This window comes from Pogona vitticeps, chromosome 3, assembly GCF_051106095.1.
Source record: "Pogona vitticeps strain Pit_001003342236 chromosome 3, PviZW2.1, whole genome shotgun sequence".
Lineage (NCBI taxonomy): Eukaryota > Metazoa > Chordata > Lepidosauria > Squamata > Agamidae > Pogona > Pogona vitticeps.
The window spans coordinates 11,068,580-11,089,956 of record NC_135785.1 but is presented as its reverse complement, the minus strand read 5'-3'; the positions used below and the strand labels follow the sequence as shown (position 1 = coordinate 11,089,956).

At 39.9% G+C, this 21,377-nt stretch overlaps 2 protein-coding genes across 3 annotated transcripts in view; one reads left to right on the top strand and one right to left on the bottom strand.

The window, feature by feature from the left end:
- Positions 1-1,229: 1,229 nt before the first annotated feature.
- Positions 1,230-13,116, bottom strand: DNAJC19 (DnaJ heat shock protein family (Hsp40) member C19). 2 transcript variants are annotated; one of them, XM_020809468.3, is made up of 6 exons: positions 12,926-13,114; positions 6,980-7,031; positions 5,309-5,382; positions 3,754-3,830; positions 2,270-2,340; positions 1,230-1,817 (listed from the first exon to the last, which is right to left on the bottom strand). In XM_020809468.3, exons 1-6 carry the CDS (start codon positions 12,926-12,928, stop codon positions 1,750-1,752), a joined length of 345 nt encoding a protein of 114 aa, XP_020665127.2. In that variant the 5' UTR covers positions 12,929-13,114; the 3' UTR covers positions 1,230-1,749. The 2 variants fall into 2 exon arrangements, with proteins under 2 accessions (XP_020665127.2, XP_020665128.2); XM_020809469.3 differs by lacking the exon at positions 6,980-7,031 and having other exon boundaries at positions 12,926-13,116.
- A 4,377-nt stretch (positions 13,117-17,493) lies between these two features.
- Positions 17,494-21,377, top strand: part of LOC144587767 (uncharacterized) — a 570,285-nt gene continuing 566,401 nt past the window's right edge. The window contains exons 1-2 of the mRNA XM_078389015.1: positions 17,494-17,511; positions 18,160-18,243. Of these exons, the coding sequence (XP_078245141.1) occupies positions 17,494-17,511; positions 18,160-18,243 (102 nt within the window). The remainder of the gene's footprint in view (positions 17,512-18,159; positions 18,244-21,377) is intronic.

Sequence of the window (21,377 nt, the reverse complement as noted above, 5' to 3'; positions counted from 1 at the left end):
CCTCTCCAGCAGGAGGCATGCAGCCTCTAGTAACCATAGTGGAAAGCCTCCCTCTTACCACTGACCAACTTACCTTTGTCCGAGGCCATTGGATAAGGAGTAGCTATTGAGCTTTGCATCAAGAATGTAAATCCTATGTTTTGATGGTTTCCTTTTCCCTATCAAAAGTGTGGTACAGTGGCAGACTAGCATTCAGGAGGCCTGGGCTCAGTCTCCACTTGGCCATGGAAACTCACCAGAGATGACACTGTTAAAAACACTCCTTAAATATCTCACGTACCTTGAAAATCTTATTAGGATCGCTATAGTATCATCAAAGCTACCAACATGAATATGACCCAACTCTGGGAGGCAATGGAAGACAGGAGGGCCTGGTGTGCTCTGGTCCATGGGGTCACGAAGAGTCAGACACGACTTAACGACTAAACAACATAGGTCAGATGCACTTTGATGGCACATAATAGCAACAGCTCCCTCAATCCTTTTTTCTTCTGTCTTCCAAACTGCAAGTTTACATGGTTGCTAAACTTACAGGGAAGTATGTCCTATTTTATTTCTTCGTTTTCTTTGTAATAATTCTTAAGTTAAATATGAGTAAAATATACCTTAAAGAAAAGCACACTAAAACAATCATTAAATATCTTCTACTGTGAAAGCTAAAAAACTACAGTTCTCTTCAAATCAGGTAAGTCACTTGCTTGATTACCACTAGGGAACTTTTTGCTGTTTAAAAATTAATCCATGCAGTCTTGTAACAGATTCAACTCGTGATATGCATGAAAATAACATTTTAGAGAAGGAAAACCAGACTTAATTATGAGAATTTTGTATGCATATACAAAATACTTATTTGTATTTCTTCATGGAACCTGAGTGAATACAGTGTAATAGATACCGGACTTGGATTTAAAGAGAATGCTTGAAAGGTAACATTTATTATTTCATATTTTTTATTACAGCTGCTTTATTCCTGATCCTTTCTCTTTGGTATTTGTCAAAATGGTGTTTAAAAGTACAGCTCATGAGAGCACCAGGTATTCAGTTGTAAAGGAGTGCTTTTGTTGATGTAGAAAATACACACTCACTTGACACCCAGCACACTTGATTGCTATAAGAGAATGCTAGAAATTGCCAACTCAGTCTTCAACCTTGAGGCTAGTTTAAAGGGATGATGGGAAAGTAAATACTTTATCCAAAGCAGATATTTTGTAACACTGAACTAAAGTTCATTCAGGCGAAATACTAAAAATTTTATTGTTCAGAAACAATGAACATTTTAGAAAAGCTGTGTGTCGTTTGTGTTGCAGTGCATTAGATCGATGTTCCATATTAAGACACGTTATGCAACCTTTAGATCGATGTTCCATATTAAGACACGTTATGCAACCTTTTCCTCTTTACCTGGTAAAAAATATTCAACACACCACGTGATATCAAACAGATTTTTAAAACCTAGTCATAGATATTGGCATTACTTGCCACTTCTGAGATCCTAAATTATAGCAGCATGAACTTCAGACACTAGCATCTGACTAATTGAACAGGCCCAATATTTTTGGAAGTCTGTAAATGCCCAGGCCCCACCATCATTATTCTTTTCCCCACTGTATCATTCCTGATGATAAGCAAAGGAGACAGACGACCTACAGTGGAACATGAAGTTCCTCCATGGCCCATATCATAGCTTCATCTTTTGTCAATGTCTTTGGGTCCCCACCACCAGGAGATTACTGATCAGCGGTTGTGTTTTCATTTTGCTTGACCTTCCAGCAAGTCTTTCGCTTCATTTATTTTGGCTGCAATGTAGGGTGACCCACCTAGTAAAGAAGAAAATTATGTCATATTGTATACATACAGTTCTGTGTCATTCTTTTGGCATCTGTGCCATACATCTTGGTCAAACAACTATGAAAATAAAATATACTTTAGATTGTTAGATGCAGGAATAACATTCCAAATTATAAAACATTTCATTCTGTCAGAGAATGTTATTTAAGAAAGAACTTATGGTGAAGGTTCTTGATAATGTAACAATATTACTGAAAATAAAAGGTGGACCTTTGGAAATATCTGAAAATGTGACATTTTCCCTTCAACCCTGCACCTGTAAAAAACCTTCAAAGAAAAAAGGATGATGACTAAGGCACAGAAGTCAAACCTAGTCACACCTGTTTCTAAAGGCTGACCTGGCCCCCGCTGCGTAATTCTAGATCAAAGAAAATATCAATACATTTGTTTTTAAAAAAACTATTCTTCTGAAATTATTTACCTTTATCAGGGTGATTCAAAAGCATGATTCTTCTATGAGCTTCTCTGATTTTTCCTTTATTAGCTGTAGGACTAAGTTTTAAAAAAATAAATCAATTCCATCTTAAAAAAACTATATGGAACACAAGGAACTTGGAGATAGTTCTATCTGTCAGGACTTTGCTTTCTTTATGGATGAAAAGAAAATATTCCTCTTCCCCTTGTCACCTTAAACTAATGTCAGACATCAAAACACAGCCACCAAAGGGGAAATTATTCAACATCTGCCAACAATAACCAAGAGGTATTTGAGAGATACACAATACTACTGAAAAACTCACAGAAACACAGAAATAGCCTATTGTAACTAATTATGCTACTACAATATGTATAGATTGACAGAAGCATTTGTTATCTTCTGCTGGCCTCATGGTTGATCCTTGCTCATACAGTAAATTGCCAGTTCTTCACAAATATCTTCACCTCTCCTCCACCTGTCTGCCTGAGAGTTTGATAGAGGGCAGTGTTAAAAAAAAATCAAGCTCATGGGGTGGGGGAGAGCTGATTTACTGCTCAGTTTTGACTCCACCTGTCTTCAACAGTATTGCTATAATACTTCTGGCAGTTGTTGTCTGCTCTGAGTTATAACCCATTCATTTCAGAGACAGCACTACAGAAAAAGCACATTTAATCTACTAATGAGTACCCAGCTTGCTGGGGGGGCAATGTGTAGCCTGTATAATTAAAAATTGTAAACTGCCCGGAGAGTGCTTGTAGTGCTATGGGGCGGTATATAAGTCCAATAAATAAATAAATAAATAAATAAATAAATAAAGCTATAAAGTTACACAGATCTGTTCACAGATTCTGTTCACTATACGATACAGTGGGGTCTTGACTTAAGAACGGCTTGAGTTAAGAACATTTTGACTTAAGAACCACTCTCATAGGAAAATATTGACTTGACTTACATACTTAGATTTGAGTTAAGAACTGAAAAAAAACCATGTGGGAGGCAGGGAAAGTGCAAAATTTGAACTTTCAGTTAACTGTTGGCCAGTGGAAAGGGTGCCTGTCTGCTTCCTCACTCCTCCCTGCGTTTAGAGAGTGGATTGGGAGACAGTCTTCAGACTGCCTGGTACTTGTACTGCCTGGACTGTATTTTCCCTGCCTTCCCTGAACCTTTCTTGACCTAAGGAAAAAATAAACAAAATATCCCCCTCTAGTGGTCGAAGGCGGAATAGCAGCTTCCCATTAGTTTCTATGGACGGAAAAGAGCAGATACGGATCAAATGGTTTTCAATGCATTCCTATGGGAAATGCAGATTTGACCTGAGAACTTTTTGACTTGAGAACCGCCTTCCAATACGGATTAAGTTCTCAAGTCAAGACCCCACTGTACCTACATTTAATACACCAACGATAGTAATACAGAAAGAAAGTCTCTATGAAGTGTGTGTCCCCTCAATCTTTGAAAAACAGGTTGTTACTTAGGATTTTTTTTACCTTACTCCTAATATTAAAGCAGCTTCCCGCCTGGTCATTTTGGATTCAAATCCTCCTCTGTAATAGCCACTAAAGGTCTGAAATAAGACACACAGGTATTTAAATAAAATCATTCAGTGAAATCTGCAGGGATAAACAAAATAATCAGAAACCATACTGGAGCTGGGTAGACTGAAAGGTGACTACAATTTCTTCTCCTTAATTGGAGTGGGAACCGCTATGTTTATAGATTATGGGCTCAGGAAACCTAGGTTCAGACCATGAAATTCATTGGGTGACCATGGCAGTCTCAGCCCGATCTACCTCACAGGGCTATTGTAGGTATAAGAAGAGCTATGTACACCACCTTGAGCTCAAATATAAATGAAACAATGCCTTTCCCCACACCTCAGTCTAGGCAACACAGCTCTTCCTTCCAGGTCCAAGGACAAAACATCTCTAGAAAGCCAAGCAACCAAGTGGGTGCATCTCATTTGCGTATCTTAAAACTGCTAAGAGTGAAGTTTGTGATAAATAAATTGGGCCCAGCTACTACACTTGATCTTAGCGAGAAGGCCAAGAAGCTAAATTCATTGAACGAGTCATGGAAAGATGGAACTTACTACCTGCTTCACAAGTTCTTCAAGTTAATTTCACAACTTGATACTTATTTGAGAATATTTATTTATTTATTTGATTTATACCCCACCCATCTAGACTGAAGTCTACTCTAGGCGGGGTATGAATTATTTATTATTTATTGCTTAATGCTTTTCTGCTTGTTTATGTTTTATATTAGTTTTGAATTTAATTTAATTAACCCTTTTTTAATATAATACTTATTTAGTTCCTTTTAAAATATTTGTTTACTTACTGTTTAAAACTTTTAAACCTTGCCTTTTAACTACTGTAAGCCACCTTGGGCCCTTTTAAGGAGAAAGGCAGGGTAAATAAATAATAAATTAAAGAGAAATTGGGTCCAGGCTACCTGAAGGACGGTATCTTCTCTTAAATGCCTTCTTGGCACTTAAGATCATCGGATGAGGCCATCCTCTTGGACCCATTGCCAGCGCAGGCACGGCTTCTCCCAGGTTATGGACTGCTCCCTTTGGGAGGTCGGGCTAACACCCCCACCCCCCCGCCCCTTATCCTTCCACTGACAGCTGAAGACCCACCTTTTCAGGCAGGCTTTTAACAATCATGACTTGAGTCCCTGAATGTCATTTTTAGTTAAGATAGTTTTTAACATTTTACCTGTGTTTAATGATTCAATGTTTATTTAATTATTTAATAAATTCAATAATTTATTCAATTATTCAGTTAGGTTCTTTGGTTTAATTGTCTTTAATGTATACCTCCTTCTGTAATTCTATGTTTTTTAACATTATGATCCACCTTGAGTCCTTTTATTGGGTGACAGGTGGCCTATGAAGAAGACAAATAAGTAAATAAAATAAATGTTGTTGAAAAATAAATGTTCACAGTCCTACAGACTGACACATAATGGGAAAAGGCAGGGAAACTTAACAAAAAGAACCCCTACTATTGGCACAAGAAAACTCAGTAAAATACTCACATTTTTTGGCAAAGACTGCAACGCCTGCTTTACTTGTGGTTCCATCTGTTTTATTGCTTTCAGCATATAACGACCTCAAAGAAAAATGGAGCAATTTGGATTCAGGTACTTAAGCAAGAACTGCAGTCATCTGGTGCAGCTGGCCAGCACTGCATGCTCAGGAGAGAATAAATGACATGCAGTGCTTCCAGATTGATGCAACAGGCTAAAGAGGGAGCAGTGATAATACTGTCTACAGACAGCCTGCTTTTTTTGCTTCCCCTTCTATGCATTTTCTTAGAAAGGTTGTAGCGTTACTGATGACATATGAGGAACAGATCTGAATGCAATTCTTACAGTCCTAGAGCAGAGATGCCTGCCTACCTCTGTGCAGTACTGAGAAAAGATGGGGACTACTCAAAATTCAGGAACTCAATGCACACATCTGAAAAGTCTAATATGAATCAATCAAACTACAATGCATAGCAATTGTTTTACATTTTGACCATGTATATTTTGTCCTTAGAACTTTCTGATCACTAATATCTAGTGTTAAGCTGTGAGCAGCTATTAAACATAAAGAGTTCCCAAGGGTTTTTTTTTCCCTACTGCCTTAAAGGCCCATGAATGCACTGAGCTGAGAGAAACCAGAGGAGGCCCAAGTTCAAACAGTTTTGAGACATACTGATTTAGGGTTACCAGTTTAAATTTTGTTTGTCTTCAATTTCTAAATAAAAACCAAAGCCACTTCAAGAATGAGATGGAAATAGCAAGGTAGATTGAAAAAAGTTAAATACTGAAACTCTGCCAATAACTTGATTCCAACCTATATGAATTTGCTTGTTTTGTCATGTTTGTTTTTAAGTTTTTTTTTAAAAAAAATCTATTTGTTTTGCTTTTAGTACTGTGTTTGAAAATTAAGATATCATTAAAAAAGACTTTTAATCCAACTGACTTTTTCTAAATATGGGCATGTTTTAATAATGATTTTTATTGTTACATTGTTTTAATTTGAGTGATCTTGGGTCTGTTAACATATAATAAATAATGAAATGATTTTTTTATTAGAAAAGAATGAGGCAGGAAATGAAACAAATAATTTAGTACAGTGGTGCCTTGCTTAACAATGACCTCATTAAACGACGAATCCGCTTTACGATGGGTTTTTTGCAATCGCAAAACGATGTTCCTATGGGGAAAATTCGCTTCACAACGATCGGTTCCCTGCTTCGGGAACTGATTCTTCGCATTACGATGATTTCCAAACAGCTGATCGGTGGGTCACAAAATGGCTCCCCACTGTTTTTAGGATGGATTCCTTGCTATACAGGCACCGGAAAATGGCCACTCTATGGAGGATCTTCACTGCATGATGAGGTATTTCGCCCATTGGAACACATTGAACGGTTTTCAATGCGTTTCAATAGGTTTTTCAATTTTGCTTGAAGACGATTTTGCTTAACAGCGATTTAAATGGAACGGATTATCGTCGTCAACCGAGGCACCACTGTAGTTGACATTTTTGTGCAAAAAAGTGAATAGCTACCAAAATGACATTAAAATATAAGGATTTGGCACTGCCTTTTTACTCATCCAGATTAGCCCTTGAAAACTAGCAGGTTCTCTTTAGTTTATATTATAATAATGCTATTCAAAGCACTCAAAAATAAAACATACACTCCAAATACAAACCTGCATATCCCGCAGCAGCTATTGTCAAACCAACTGCTATCATAGTACTAGCCTAAAAAGGGGGAGGTGAAAGAAAAGAAACAAACAACACCACAAAATGAAAAAGTAGTAATTTTAGTACAGTAAGTATAGATAATACTGGGTGGTTTGAGATATAACATCAGTCCCAAGTACCATAAAATGGATGGGATGCAGATTGCTCACACAATGCAGAGTACCTTAATTGACAGCTTTTAGCCCAGTCTCTTGCATTTGAAAACCACACACAAACACACTGTCAACAGTCCTAGAATTTAGGTTGGAAAAGAAAATGTGCACCACAGATTGGTCCAATTACTGAAAGATGAAGGCACTTTTATTTTCAAGTTTACAAGGACAGAAAACATATTTGTAACCATTCAAATTTTAGATCTTTCTCCATACTGACAGGTGAATCCCACATAAGGCATAAGTGTCCTGATGTTAGAAAGATGCCTGCTCACAAAAAAAGGATTACCCCTTGCTGGCCTCCCTTGCGAAAGCCCTCATCTGCGTCAAAGTGTCCTTTAAACATCTGGGGGCAAACTGAGGATGCAGAAATTGTTCCTCCAGCAGTATCTGGTCTACTGACTAATATAATCTGCGAGACACAATCCCACCAATTTATCTAATTTGTACAGGAATACATACAAAATCACAAAGAAGGGAAAACTCTGCTCAGAATTCCCTTTAACACTCTAGATATTATTATATTCCAATACTTAATTTCACTTCAATCTACTGTCTAAACACAATTGAGTACCGGACATCAGGTTTATTATGTGACCATGAATAAATCTCTCTTAATACTTCTGTTTCCTAAACATAAGTGTGAATTATGGTAAACTATTTCTTAGGATTGCCTCAAATTATTGAAAAAAATAGTTATTACAGGGGAAGATTCTCCCTCCCAGTAAAAAAAAAAAAAAAATGCAACAAAAACTTAATTCATCTTTAGATTTTCAATATGTACTAGAATAACAGCTGGATAGCCCATTGATTTAGTATCTGGCTGTGGAGCCAGAGGCTGGGAGTTTGGCTCCCCACTTAGCCTCCTGGAAGGAGAGCTAGCCTGTAAGGCCCTGGGCAAGCTAAACATTTCCAGGGCACCCCCAGAAGAAGGGAATGGCAAGCCACTTCTGTATAATCTCTACCTAGAAAACCCTTGAAGGGGTTGATATAAATCAGAACTGACTTGACGGCATGCTATAACAATAATAATGATGTGACATAAAATTGATACCAATTTATGGTGGTCATTTTCAGTGTTTTCTGGGCATAGCCGACTCAGAAGTGGATTTCTACGCATTTCCCATTATTTCAACTCAGTATGTATGGCACGTGTTTTTATAAATTATTCTGTCTTTTGTTGATGGTTAGAGGTAGACACAGGATATCTGTATTCATATCCCTGGGGATATGAATATGAATATATTGGCACCACAGGTACCTGGGAAAACTGGACCCTTCCCCCCCCAACCATCAGGTCCACTTATTAATCGCCAAGCAGCATGCACAGCCAGCGTTGTTCTCATTGTGCCAATCTGGTAAGCAGCCTGGCCAGCACTTCCCTGCCTCCCCGCACAGCTGACCACTTCAGAAAGGTGACAGGATGCCAAGTCTCCCTGCTCAGCTGTGGAGTGGTTCGTTGTGCAAGGAGGCGGGGAAGCATCAGTGAGGCTGCTTCCTGGATTGGTGTGACAAGAATAATGCCGCCCTCATGCGCCATAAGCAGTAAGTGGGCCTGTCAGCTGGGGGGGGGGAGACCCCAGGGATATGAATACAAATGCCCTATATATAGTCAGATGTAATTATACTATACATTCAAACAGTACCATTTTGTAGATGATGCACATGAAATCAAAAACTCCAAGGTTAGGACAGTACGTTTTGTCAGATTAAGACATATGTGACTGAATGTTTAGATACACAACAAGTGCCTTTCCAGCTCAGACAAAATCTAATCTCTCTCTATTTACAGTTGTGACCAAACCAATGTTTGCAGCTCACAGAAAAAATTCTTGTCAAAAGCCAACCTAGTCTTTATGAAATTCTTTTAAATATGTGTTTTTAGTACAGAAATGACTTATAGCAACCCCAATACGGTTTTCAAGGTAAGTGAGGTATCCAAGGAGTGGTTTACCAGTCCTACCCCACCTCCCAATGTGTTTCCATGGAAGAACTGGGGAATCTAACCAAGGTATCCTGAGTCCTAGTTCATTACTCTTGTCCACTACATCACACTGGAAACCGGTTTTAGTATAGTTAGGTTGAAAATTACATGGCTATCCCTTTGTCCTTCTTTCAACCATCTCAAAATCTGGCACCAAAACAGAAAATGCTTGTGAATAAAAAGATTCCCTTTACCAAGTATGACTAATGATCAATTAAAAATCAGAGATTATACTTTTATTAGGCCCACCCTAAGGTTACAATCTTTAGAGATCTCCAGATTCCTTCATCAAGCTACAAGTATTAAAAAGCAGGTAAAAGAGAACAGCATAAAAAGTGAGGGAGGAAAGTTAAAATCATAGTCTGCATAGTTGAAGTCTTAAAATTAAATAGGAGAAGGAATTACAAACATTTAAACTGAGTTATACTAACTGATATTATAGTTTCAAGTGGAACTTCCACGAAAACTTCTGGGAACCAGAAAGCAATTAGCAGCTGTTTTTGAAACTATAACATTCTGCTTTTCATCAAAACTGTCTCAATTCTAGAGAGCACTCAATCACTTCAAAATAGAGTACTTCCCACATTCTTATTTTAGAGGGTATGTGTTCATGATAGTGATTCTCAAGTCTCGGCTATCAAATGTTGTTTGTCTAGAATCTCTGGAGTCCTTGGCTGTTGACCATGCTGAATGCTTTGGGAACTTTAATGTAGATAGGAAATATTACAAAGATTTGTGTATGTGTGTGGGGGGGTTCAGACTAAAGCTCCAAGCAAATAGGCATATTTGAAAAGATTTGAGGGTGAAAAAGATTAGAGGCAGCTGCTAACTTGTGCAGAAAAATCCAGCTCAGGTAGAATAAATCTGGGTGCGGAAAAACTCTCTGAAGTTCTGCTACCTGGAGATGACTACCTAATAAAGTTTTAGACTTTCTGGAAACGTGAACTTTTGAAAGATAGGACCAAGTAAAATAGCTTATGGGTCTGTGTGGTTTCCTAATGACTTCTGGAAACTTTATTTGACATAAGTCCCATGGGCATTTTTGGCTCCTGCTTGTTCGATTCAATATGAATCAGTTTGTGCAGCCTGAGAATATGGTTTCCCTGGAGATATGACAGCCACTACACATGCTGGATTCTTGTCCATTCTAGCTCATAAAATTGGCAGAGCTAAGGGAAACAGTGACAGTCTCTGCTTTGAAACAGGGTTCCAGCCTACCTAAAAGAAGCAGAGGTGAGACCTCTACTGAAACAGAACCACTGAACCACACTGTTCTGGCCAGCTATTGGACATTATACTTGTATTCCTGTACTGAACAGGGGCCTTACTCAATCGCCTTATAGGCCCCATCCAACTTCATGATTCTATGATTATCCAACACTGCATTCTTGGGCAAGGTAGTGGAGTGTGCTTTTGCAATGGAGATCTTCAGGAGTTCTTGGAAGAGACCGATTACTTAGATTCACTTCAATATGATGACTTCTACCCTGATTATGGGACAGAGACAGCTTTGTTCACTTTGCTACAAACTGGACAGGTGGACAATATCCCTGTTGGTTCTGCTAGGCCTCACAGTGATTTTTGAAACCACTGTTAAGACACTATCTGGGATGGCACTTTTGTATGGTGCTGCCAGTCCTACCTGGAAGGTAAGCTCAGAAGATGGTACCAAGACCACTGGCTTGTAGGGTCTCTCATGGTTCTGTTCTGTCCCCTAAACTACTTTACATCTATCTATGAAACCGCTTGGAGAAACTGTCTGGAGTATTGAGGTTTAGTACCACCAGTATGCTGATGACAAACCCATTTTGTTCTCTCCCTCCCTTTGAAATCTAAGGGAAGTGTCTCAGTTCTAAATCATAATCTAGTGATAGCAACAAGATGAATAAGGGCAAACATAGTGAAGCTTAATTCAGACAAGAAAGAGGTGCTCCTGATCAACTGAAAGACAGATCAGAGACAAGGATTACCCCAGTGACAGATGGGATTAGCCACTTGAGAACTGGTGGTCACAGTTTGTGTGTCCTCTTAAATGTAACAATGCTCCGACTTCAGCTACACCCATTCCTTTAAATAGCAGACTTACCTATGGTGGCACATGCCTTAATTACATCCCAGTTGAGTACTATAGCATGCTCTGTTTGGGGCTGGTTTGGAAAGCAATTGGAAATTTCAGAAAGTCCAAGATGCTGTGACCAGAGTTGATTACAGGGAGGGAAAAAATGTCCTTTTAATAACCATTTCATTGGCTATTGTTGGTCTGTTCCTGCCTGGGCACCATTTAAAGTGCTTGTTTGACATATAAAATCACAAGTGGCTTCAATCCGGGCTATCTGAAGGACAGCATCTTCCTATATAAACATACAGTACTCAGCTTCTGAGGTGCTTAGTGGAGGCTCTTTTCATTCTTTCCTGCAATCCTCCTAGGTGTGCCTGGTAGGGATGTGAAACGAGCTTTTTGCCTGGCTGCTCCTAGGCTGTAGAACTCCGTTCCTTGGGTGACAATCCCGGCTATCATTAGGCTAGCAGGCAATGACCTTTTTCTTGGCAGGATTTTTGAAAACTGTACAGCCAGCTCAGGGAGGGGCTTATAATGGACCACGCTGCACTTTTTTAGGACCATGAGTTCAAACTGTTTTAAAAGTATTACAACTCATGTTTTAAAAACATGACCACATGTTTAAGCTTACTTTTTTATTATATGTTTAGCCATATCTATGTTTACACATTCTGTAAGCCACTTTTAGGTCCCTGTATTAAGAGAAAAGCAGGCAATAAATAGTGTAAATACATTGGAAAACATAGTGGCAGTTGCTAAAACATTCTTCTCACTAAGGTTGCAGCGGTTACACACACCTGGCGAGTAAATCCCACTGAACAGAGTGGGATTTAGTTGTAAACAAACACGCCGAGTAACCGTCGGCCTAAATGATCTAGGTGCAAAGGCCATAACACATAACGAGGTTTACTTCGTGTAAGGTTGTGAGGCTGGCATGGTGCCTTTCGCTAGTCTCTCATATATATATATAATCTTATTCTGCTTATTTTTACCTATATATATATAATTTAAAAAGATGAGACTAGCGAACAGGCACCGTGCCAGCCTCACAACCTTACACCAAAGTAAACCTCGTTTACACAACCTAGATCATTTAGGCCGACGGTTACTCGGCGTGTTTGTTTACAACTAAATCCCACTCCGTTCAGTGGGATTTACTCACCAGGTGTGTGTAACCGCTGCAACCTTAGTGAGAAGAATGTTTTAGCAACTGCCACTATGTTTTCCAATGTATTTACACTATTTATTGCCTGCTTTTCTCTTAATACAGGGACCTAAAAGTGGCTTACGGAATGTGTAAACGTAGATATGGCTAAACATATAATAATAATAAAAAAGCTTAAACAAGTGGTCATGTTTTTAAAACGTGAGTTGTATAATATATCTCACTCTGCTGATTTTTACCTACAGTGTCCCAAAAATTATATACATACTTATACAGCTTATGGAAATGACTCCGTGGAGAGAAAGAGGTCGGAAGGCGTGAAATGCAAGAGGGTCGCGATCCCCTTCTCCTCGACGAGACACAAAAAGCTTCTTTCAAGAGCAAACGGGGGACCGCAAAGGGAACGGGGCGACCTTTCTCTCCTCACCACCCCGACCCATATTCTGCCGCCCTCTGAACAAAAAAAGGACAGAGAGAGAAGAAGAAGAAAGGAAGGAAGGCCAAGGGCAGCCGCTTCTCATCTCCACTCACCATGGCTGCTGCGGGCCTCCGCCGAGGCGGGAAGGGCGGAGGGCTTGCGGGATGGCGGACGGTCAAGGCGCTCCGGACCGGGGCTCGCCTCGGCGCCCACCCGGTTTCCCCCGCTCGCCCTTCCCGCTCCTCAGGAACCCTGCCATAAAGCAGAGATAGGCCGCGCGGCTGTCGTAAAACAGGCAGGCCTTTCCCTCCCACCGGGGAGGCGGGGGTTAGAATTGGCGCGGTCGCGCGCGAGCCTTGAAAACGAGTTCCCCTCAGCGTGAGGGGAGCCTTTTTTTTTTTTACTTCAGAAAAACACAAACCATAAGGTGGGAGCTGTTAATACGGCCGGTTTCAAGTTCTGTGTTACCTTCGGGTCTCTGATAAGACAGGCAAACGGATCTGAGTGTTTTTCGTTGTATTTATTTATTTAAAATATTTCTACCCAGCCTTTCTCCTTGAAAAGGACCTCAGGCGGCTTACAAACAATGAAAGATAATATTTGAAGCTGAAAACAAAAGAGTATGCAATAGTGGTCAACATCCTTGAAAATACATTATTTAACACTACGAACAATGAATAAAAAGCCTCTTACATCATTAATAGGCAGCAGCTACTAAGGCAAAAGATCAGTAAGTATAGAAAAAGAGTTAAAAATGCCACTCTTGAGAAATGGAAAACACAAAAATGAAAGACACAAGTTGTACTAAAAATCCAGTCAAAGGACTAATGCATAACAGTGTACTGTATCTAAAAATCACACACACAGGTAGATGGTTTACTGAGGGAAGGCTTGCCTGAAGAGAAAGGTCTTTGCCTGCTTGTGGAAGGAGAGCAAACAGGGGGCCAGTCAGGCCTCCAGTGGGAGGGAGTTCCAAAGTCTGGGAGCAGGCATAGAAAAGGCTTTGTCCTGTGCCCCCCCCCTATCAGATGCACTTATGAAGGTGGCGGCACTTTCACAACTGACTCATGTCTATACAGTGTAAGGGACATATTTAATGTTGTGTAATATCTTTCCTTATAACGCTCCATGGCCGTTTTCCTTTTGCTTTCTTTCTGCCCAGCTCTGGGGTAGTGAAAGAGTTTAAAGGTCTTTCCAGATTTCATATCTGTTTGTTTGCTTGTTTTAACTTATATACCGCCCCACTTAGTGAGATCACTGTTCAGGGCGATTCATATAATATGAAGCAAGCTTAAAAAAATAATCAGAAGTAAGATACCATCATCACGCCTAATAAATCAAAATCATTAACTAAAAAGGGCGAACACCTGATGATATCTGAAATTAAAAACAGACTCAAATAAAATGACAATACTGTGTAAATGAATAAACCAACCAAAGTGAGTAGACACGGCATTAATAAAACTACCAAGGCACAGGATAGTATGACAAATGTACTGTAATAAGAAATAGCAAAATCTAGGTCATGAGATAAATTAAGATAGAATGTTGCCAAAGGCAAATAATCTTCACCTTGGTCGCCAGCAACGTATTCTTCCGGTTAAGGACTTTTTCTAGTTTCTATCAGTCTTCATTTGGAATGATGATTGAACCAAAATACAGAAAACTTTAACAATTGGTTTCTTCGTTGTCACATTAACGTTATATAGTTCTTCTGTAGTTATAATTTTTATACTTTTCCACTTTCTTCTACCCTTATTAGGAGTGATTTCAAGTCATTGCTGCTTTCTGGCAGTAATATAGTAGAACTGCATTTTTTAGATTATAGATATTTCTCCCACCAATTTTCACCCCTCCTTCATTTGAATCTGATCCAGCATTCCTTATGATGTTTCTGTATATAGATCGCACAGACAGGGAGATTAAATCCACTGTTGTCTAACACCTGTACTTATGGTGAACCATTCTGTTTCTACATGTTCTGTTCTAACAATAGCTTCTAGTACAGAGTATGGGTCACACATTGGGATAATCAAGTGTTGAGGTGCACTATTTATTTTAGAAATTTCCATAGATTCTCATGAAGAAACCACAGCCAAAGTCTTTGTTTTAAAGTACAGACTGATTTTCTTCTGAAATTCAGTGGTATGTTCTAGTAACCACCATATATTTGCAACATTGTCTTCATTGTCTCTCCTTTACCTGAATCCAACTGGAACATCAGGAATGGAGAACGGAGCATTCTGTACTCTCCCAATATGCTTCCCCAACCCTGCAACTATTGACACTATATGATTTTTGGACAAGAGTGTGTAACTCTGGCAGGCCTTGGTAGTCACTTTTGCCCTTCCCAAAACGTATTGCCTTCATGGCTGCATTTGTTACAGGAGCAGTGGCAACTACCCATATTTAAAACAAAGTGCATAGTGATCTAAAAGTTCGTTCCAAAGGAGAATCATGTTTCCAGGAAACTTCCGAGAGAGTGATTATCCTTTAAATCAATGTGTGTGCAGTTACATGCATTAAATAACAACAACAACAACAAAACAAATAAGTGTGCTTATTTTTTCATTGCTGCATCACATCACTAAATTTTGGTGGGAGTTGTAGTATGAGGCAGTCAATGGAGGTCAGAAAAAAAGAGTAGATATTCCCAAATAAATAAATTCCCTCAACTACTCCCAAGTCTTTTTTAAAACTCTAGATTAAGTTTCTGGATACATACAGTCAGCTTGACTTTCTAGTCATGTACAAATTTTGTTTTGTCACAATGTGGCCAAAGTGAAAACTGTTCATGGAACATGGAGACATCTAGGAGTTCAATGTGATTGTGCATTGGGAGCAGTGTATTCTCCCTTTCCCTCCCTGCAAAGGGTAGCAACAAATTCAGAGGTCCTTGACTTTGTTGTTCAGTGTGAACCTTATTTATTTATTTATTTATTTATTTATTTATTTATTTATTTATTTATTTATTTATTTATTTATTTATACCCCACCTTTCTCCTTGAAAAGGACTCAAGGCGACTTACAACATTGAAAGACAATATCTGAAGTTGAAAACAATGAGCATGCAATGGTGGTGACCATAATTAAAAGATAATATTTAAAGTTAAAAACAATGAGTAAAGAGGCATCTTACATCATTAAAAGGCAATATTAAAATTAAGAACAATAAGCATACATTTTTAAATACCACTCTGAGAAACTGAAAATACAAAAAAGGAAAACAGAAACAGTACTAAATATCCAGTCAAAGCAGTAATGTATGACAATCTGACTACCTAGATGCACAAATGGGTCCTCCACAACTCAGTGTTCAATCACATCTGCAACATCTTTGCCACACAATCCAATGCGAAATGTGAACTTTATTGTTCCCAAGCGGGCAAAGGCATGAGATCCTTAGGAGACACCTTTACGGTGCAGTGGGATGCTGTGCTACCTTTTCCCACCCATCCCACTGATTCAACAAACAATAATCAAAATTCAACAGTTGAGAGCAGATGCCATCCTAGTGGCACCATGGTGGCCTTGGCGACCATGGTTCACCACCCTCAAGTGCATCGCAGTTGAGTACCTGACATTGCCTCCCCAACTAACTCTCCTGACTCAGGACGGAGGCAATAACTGTCACCCCGATGCCGAGTCTCTGCATCTCACATTGTGGAGGATTCTCCCATCATAAAAGAAGTAGTCGACAGCGCCAGAAAACTATCAACCAAATTGTTATATTCCCATAAATGGTCTGCCTTTACCAGATTTGCTGTGCTCAGAGGCTTTGTTATAGTTCCTGTTTCTCTGAGGACTCTCCTTACCTTCTTGCTCCATTTGTTTGATTTGGTTTTGGCACATTCCACACTCAAGGTTTATATTTCAGCCATCGTATCTTATCAACCAGTGGGTTCAGAAGCTTCTCATTTGTTTTCTTACCCTACTGTTAAGAGATTCCTTTGAGGTCTACAGAACATTCGTCCTCCTGTTCAACCTCCAACTCCTCAATGGTCCCTTCAGATTGTCCTGAAGGTCCTCCATTTGAGCCAATGGCTACTTCTTCTTTGGAATTGCTGTCCTTAAAGACTTTGTTCTTGGTGGCTGTCACGTCTGCACAAAGGGCAAGTGAACTAGCTACACTATGGGCTGATGAGCCTTATATTCAGTTCTACCCAGAGAAAGCTGTTCTCTATCCTGATGTTTCATTCTTTCCTAAAGTGATTTCAGAGTTTCATGTTAATCAACCTTTAATTCTCCCAACGTTGTTTCCTAACCTTCATCAGATGTTGAGTGCATGCTCCTCTCCCTCGATGTTCGTTGGGCTCTAGCCTTTTATGTTTTAAGATCTAAAGACTATGTTTCAAGATCTAAATCTCCAAGACTATTCATCTGCTTTCATGGTCCTTGAAAAAGGACATCCAGCTTCTTCCCAATCCATTTCCAGATGGTTGGTTTCTGCCATTGCTTTAGCCTATGACCTGGTTGGCAAGACTCCACCAGAGGTGATCAAGGCGCATTCCACAAGAGCCATGGCTACTTCCACTGCATGGCTGCATGGCATAGAACTCTCTGACATCTGTAAATCAGCGACTTGGTCCACACCACTGACCTTTGCTACGCATTATAGACTGGATGTCTGAACAAAGAAAGAAGGAAGTTTCGGAAGAGCTGTTCTGACTTCAGTTTTGCCATGACAGCTCTCCTTCCAGTAAGTGAGCTTGCTAGTCACCCATTCGTGTGCATTCACAGAGACCACGAAGAAGAAAGAGAGGTTACTTACCTGCAACCGTTGCTCTTCTAGTGGTACTCCGTGAATCCACACATCCCCCCTACCTCCCTGCTGTCTGTCACAACATCTTTTGGCATTTAATTTTCAGAGCCATTGCAGTGGCGGATATTTGGAACTGAGGTACTGGTAGGTGGAGCATGCATGATACAGGGAAACATTGTGGAGGGGCCCTCCCCGAGGTTGCTAAGCTGTTATCTGATTCTGCAGATGCAGAGCATACTCTCCTGGATATGATTCAGCTACTTCTGAGGGGAGGAGCGGCTGCCCATTCTTCCTCTTTCATATAGAGATAGAGAGCTAACTTCAAAGCCTTTCTTTTGCCAATCCTAACTGGTATTATGTAACAATTATCCCATCTGTATACAGTACTATCAACAATCTGTAAGGTCAATAAAAGGGAGCCCTCCTGGGGGCATTACCAAGGTGGACAGGCAGGAGGACTCCGCTGGTGTACATCTCTGTGTATGACTGACTTCTTTGCTCTCTCTCTAAAACGAATTGCTTTCTTATTTACTTATAATCATCTAAACTATCAGCCTTCTCATTTTGTGACCACTACAGCTCTAGAATATTCCTAAGAGTCCTGCGCAGAGGCAGTTTAACCCATTCGTGTGGATTCACAGAGTACCACTAGAAGAACAACAGTTACAGGTAAGTAACCTCTCTTTTCTGCTTTAATATTGAAACCCAGCAGGTTTCAATATCCCCATATCATTAGTGAATTAGACAGACATCTTAATCACTTAATTATATTGGGAGATTGGAAAATTAAATAGGGAAATTAAACACCTCCTTCCTCTGCTCTTTCATGAAGGAAGAAAATTTTTTTTTAAAAAAAACAATTAGGACTGTGTTAATATGCTGTGTCATTTAGAAAAAAATAATTGAAATCTTCCTCCCAGAAGTGGGAGGAGACAAGAGAGGACAAGGACAGAGATTTCCTTCCTTCCTTCTTTCCTTCCTTCCTTCCTTTTGCCAGCCAAATAGATGTACATATGCCATTTGGATGCAAGGTTCACATCAGATAACATACTGGACCTCTCTCTAACCTCATGGAACCTGATTTAGTCTGCCCCAGCCTACTTCAATTGAACCTATGTAGACAAGCCCTTAGTTTAGACATTATCTGTTGCATTCCAAATTGTGCAATTCAGTGTTCAACAAATAAAGTTTACACTGACTTTGTACCTTACAACAATTTGCTACCAAAAGTACCATATGAGCTACATTGGCAATAGGATTTTGGCCTATGTTAAGAAAACAATGTTCATGGCAATCAGTAAACAAGAAGCAGTAAAAAAAATGTAATTAAAGATCTAGAATGAAAATGTGGGGTATATTTATTCAAACTTGAGATTTGGCTAAATGGAAGGTAGGCTTATCGCTACACAATAAAAATCAGAGTAAGAGATGACCTGGAGCAGGCCTTTTAAAGTGAAGAATTTAGCACACAACTCCCCTTAAAACTGTCTTAGAGAATGTGTATCATCAGGTACTTTGTACTGTTGGTTTTACTGTATGGCATTACAATTGTGGTCTTTAACACAGATTACTATAAAAATATAGAAGCATTGAAAATATGAATTTATCATGGGATGTTAAGAAATTTGAATCAAGAGGGTGATCATTGACCAATAAAGAATTGCTAAAGCAAGAATGAAGACCAAAAAATAATAAAACACATAAAATTAAATAAATTGGAATACTTTGGTCACATAATGGGAAATGATAAGTACAGGTTGTTACAGCTGATTATTCAAAGAAAGGGAAATGGTAAAATAAGTGTAAGGAGAAGAACTTATTGTCTGAAGTAGCTTGTATATTTAGATGAAACACAGCATCAGTGTTTAGAATTGCTGCATCCAAAAACAAGTCTCTGGTGGGGCAAGGAAGAAGAGGAGAGCATAGATGTGTAGTATGTACTACCCATTTGTTTGTTTAGTCATTAAGTCGTGTCTGACTCTTCATGAACCCATGGACCAGAGCACACCAGGCCCTCCTGTCTTCCACTGCCTCCCGGAGTTGGGTCAAATTCATGTTGGTAGCTTCACTGACACCTTGTGTTGTGGCTGTGGTCTCCCTCTGGGGCGCTTTCCCTGCGCTGCTTCTCCATACAGGAGATCTTTTGGAATCCGAGAGTCAGGCATCCTCACGACATGCCCAGGCCACTGTGGATGTCGCTGTTTCAGTGATGTGTGCATGCTAACAATTCCAACTCGTTCTGGGACTGCACTATTTGGAGCTTTGTCCTACCAGGTGATGCCAGGGGTGTGTCGGAGACAACGCATATGGAATGTGTTCGGCTTTCTCTCTTGCCATGCGCGGGGGGTCTGGGACTTGCTGCAGTATGGGAGTGTGCTCGGGGCACGGGCTCTATAGACCTGGATCTTGGTATGTGTCGTCAGCTTTTTGTTGAGCCATACTCTCTTCATGAGTCTAGAGAACATGGTAGCTGCTTTCTTACACAAGCACATTCATCACATCGGGAAATTTAAGTAATCTGAGTGTTCTGTGCCATTAAATCGGAACTGACTTATAGCAACCCTAATTGTGCTTTCAAAGTAAGTGAGATATTTAAGGAGTGGTTTTACCAGTTTCACACTTCCAGTGAGTTTCCATGGCTGAGTAAGGATTCAAACCCTGTTCTCCTAGTCTGTCACGCTATCCAGTCCCCTATGACAGTACAGGAAATGACAGTTATTATCACCCCAAGCATCCTTGAAGGACTCTCTGGCCATCATTCACATTGTCATCAAAAAGAAAATAATTAACACTTCTTACTTCCCAAATAATAGGTTAAATAAGAAGATTTGGGCAAAGTAAGAAATGGCAAGCATTGGACAGAGTATTTTACTTCCTAATTCTGGAAGTACCTATTGCAGAATTCTCTTGGTTGAGAGAGTATGGCAAATCTTGGTTTATCAGGTGGCTCTGATCTCAAAAAGACATGCTTTTCATTAGCATGAATTAAACTGTTCTTACATTATTTTATGTTTTTCATGTTTAGAATATAACTCCCCTGGCTGCCAATCCATTTCCAGGCACAATTCAAAACATCTTGGGTTTTTTAGGCAGACCCTTGCTCTCCCTGAGGGGACGCGGGTTTGGCTTTAAATGAGTGCGAGGAGAAGCACTAAATGAAATTCTCTGATTCAGTTTCTTACTCTAATCTGGTAAATAGGAAAGGCAAATAGCATTGCATACACCTGGGGGTCAGGAACGTTTTAGGGGTCAGATCATACTTCCACACTCTTAAGGAGCAGGCCAGGTAGGTGGGGCTCATCAGCCTTGGAAGACAGCCCATCTAGGAGAAGGAAAACTCTGATTTCTAACCTCCACTGCCTTGTGGCTATATCCACTGATGGAAAAGGTTTCAAGAGTTAACCTCGAGGCAAAATCCAGAGCCGGAGGCAGTTCATGTCGTTCTGCCAACTCCTGCAACGTCACTGGAACCAATTGTATTGGCTCTTGCCTTTCCATTGGACGACTTCAGTGACGTGGAGAGAGGAGATTTGCTGCTTGGGTAACAGCCTATCCTCCATATTATTTTGCCCAGGCTTCGTGCTCTGGGGAGGACACTCCAGCTTCGCATACAGTGTCAAAACAACACGGAAAGGGATTACCACTCTTGAATTGGCCTTCTCAGCCACCCTAGACACTGTTCCAAGTCCTCCATACAGAGCACGTTGCCATAGTATCCTCCTGCATCTCCTGGATGCAGGAGAATGGGCTCAGGCTGAACCCGGACAAGACGGAAGTTCTGAAGGTGGGTGCCCCCACCTTGG

Bases quoted from the DNA above. Each gene is read 5' to 3' on its own strand.
- DNAJC19 (XM_020809468.3), bottom strand. The intron at 5,383-6,979 runs GTTTGTATTTGG...TTTTTCTTTGAG, and splicing joins AGCTGCTGCGGGATATGCAG to GTCGTTATATGCTGAAAGCA. The intron at 2,341-3,753 runs GTAAAAAAAATC...TTTAAAACTTAG, and splicing joins GCTTTAATATTAGGAGTAAG to TCCTACAGCTAATAAAGGAA.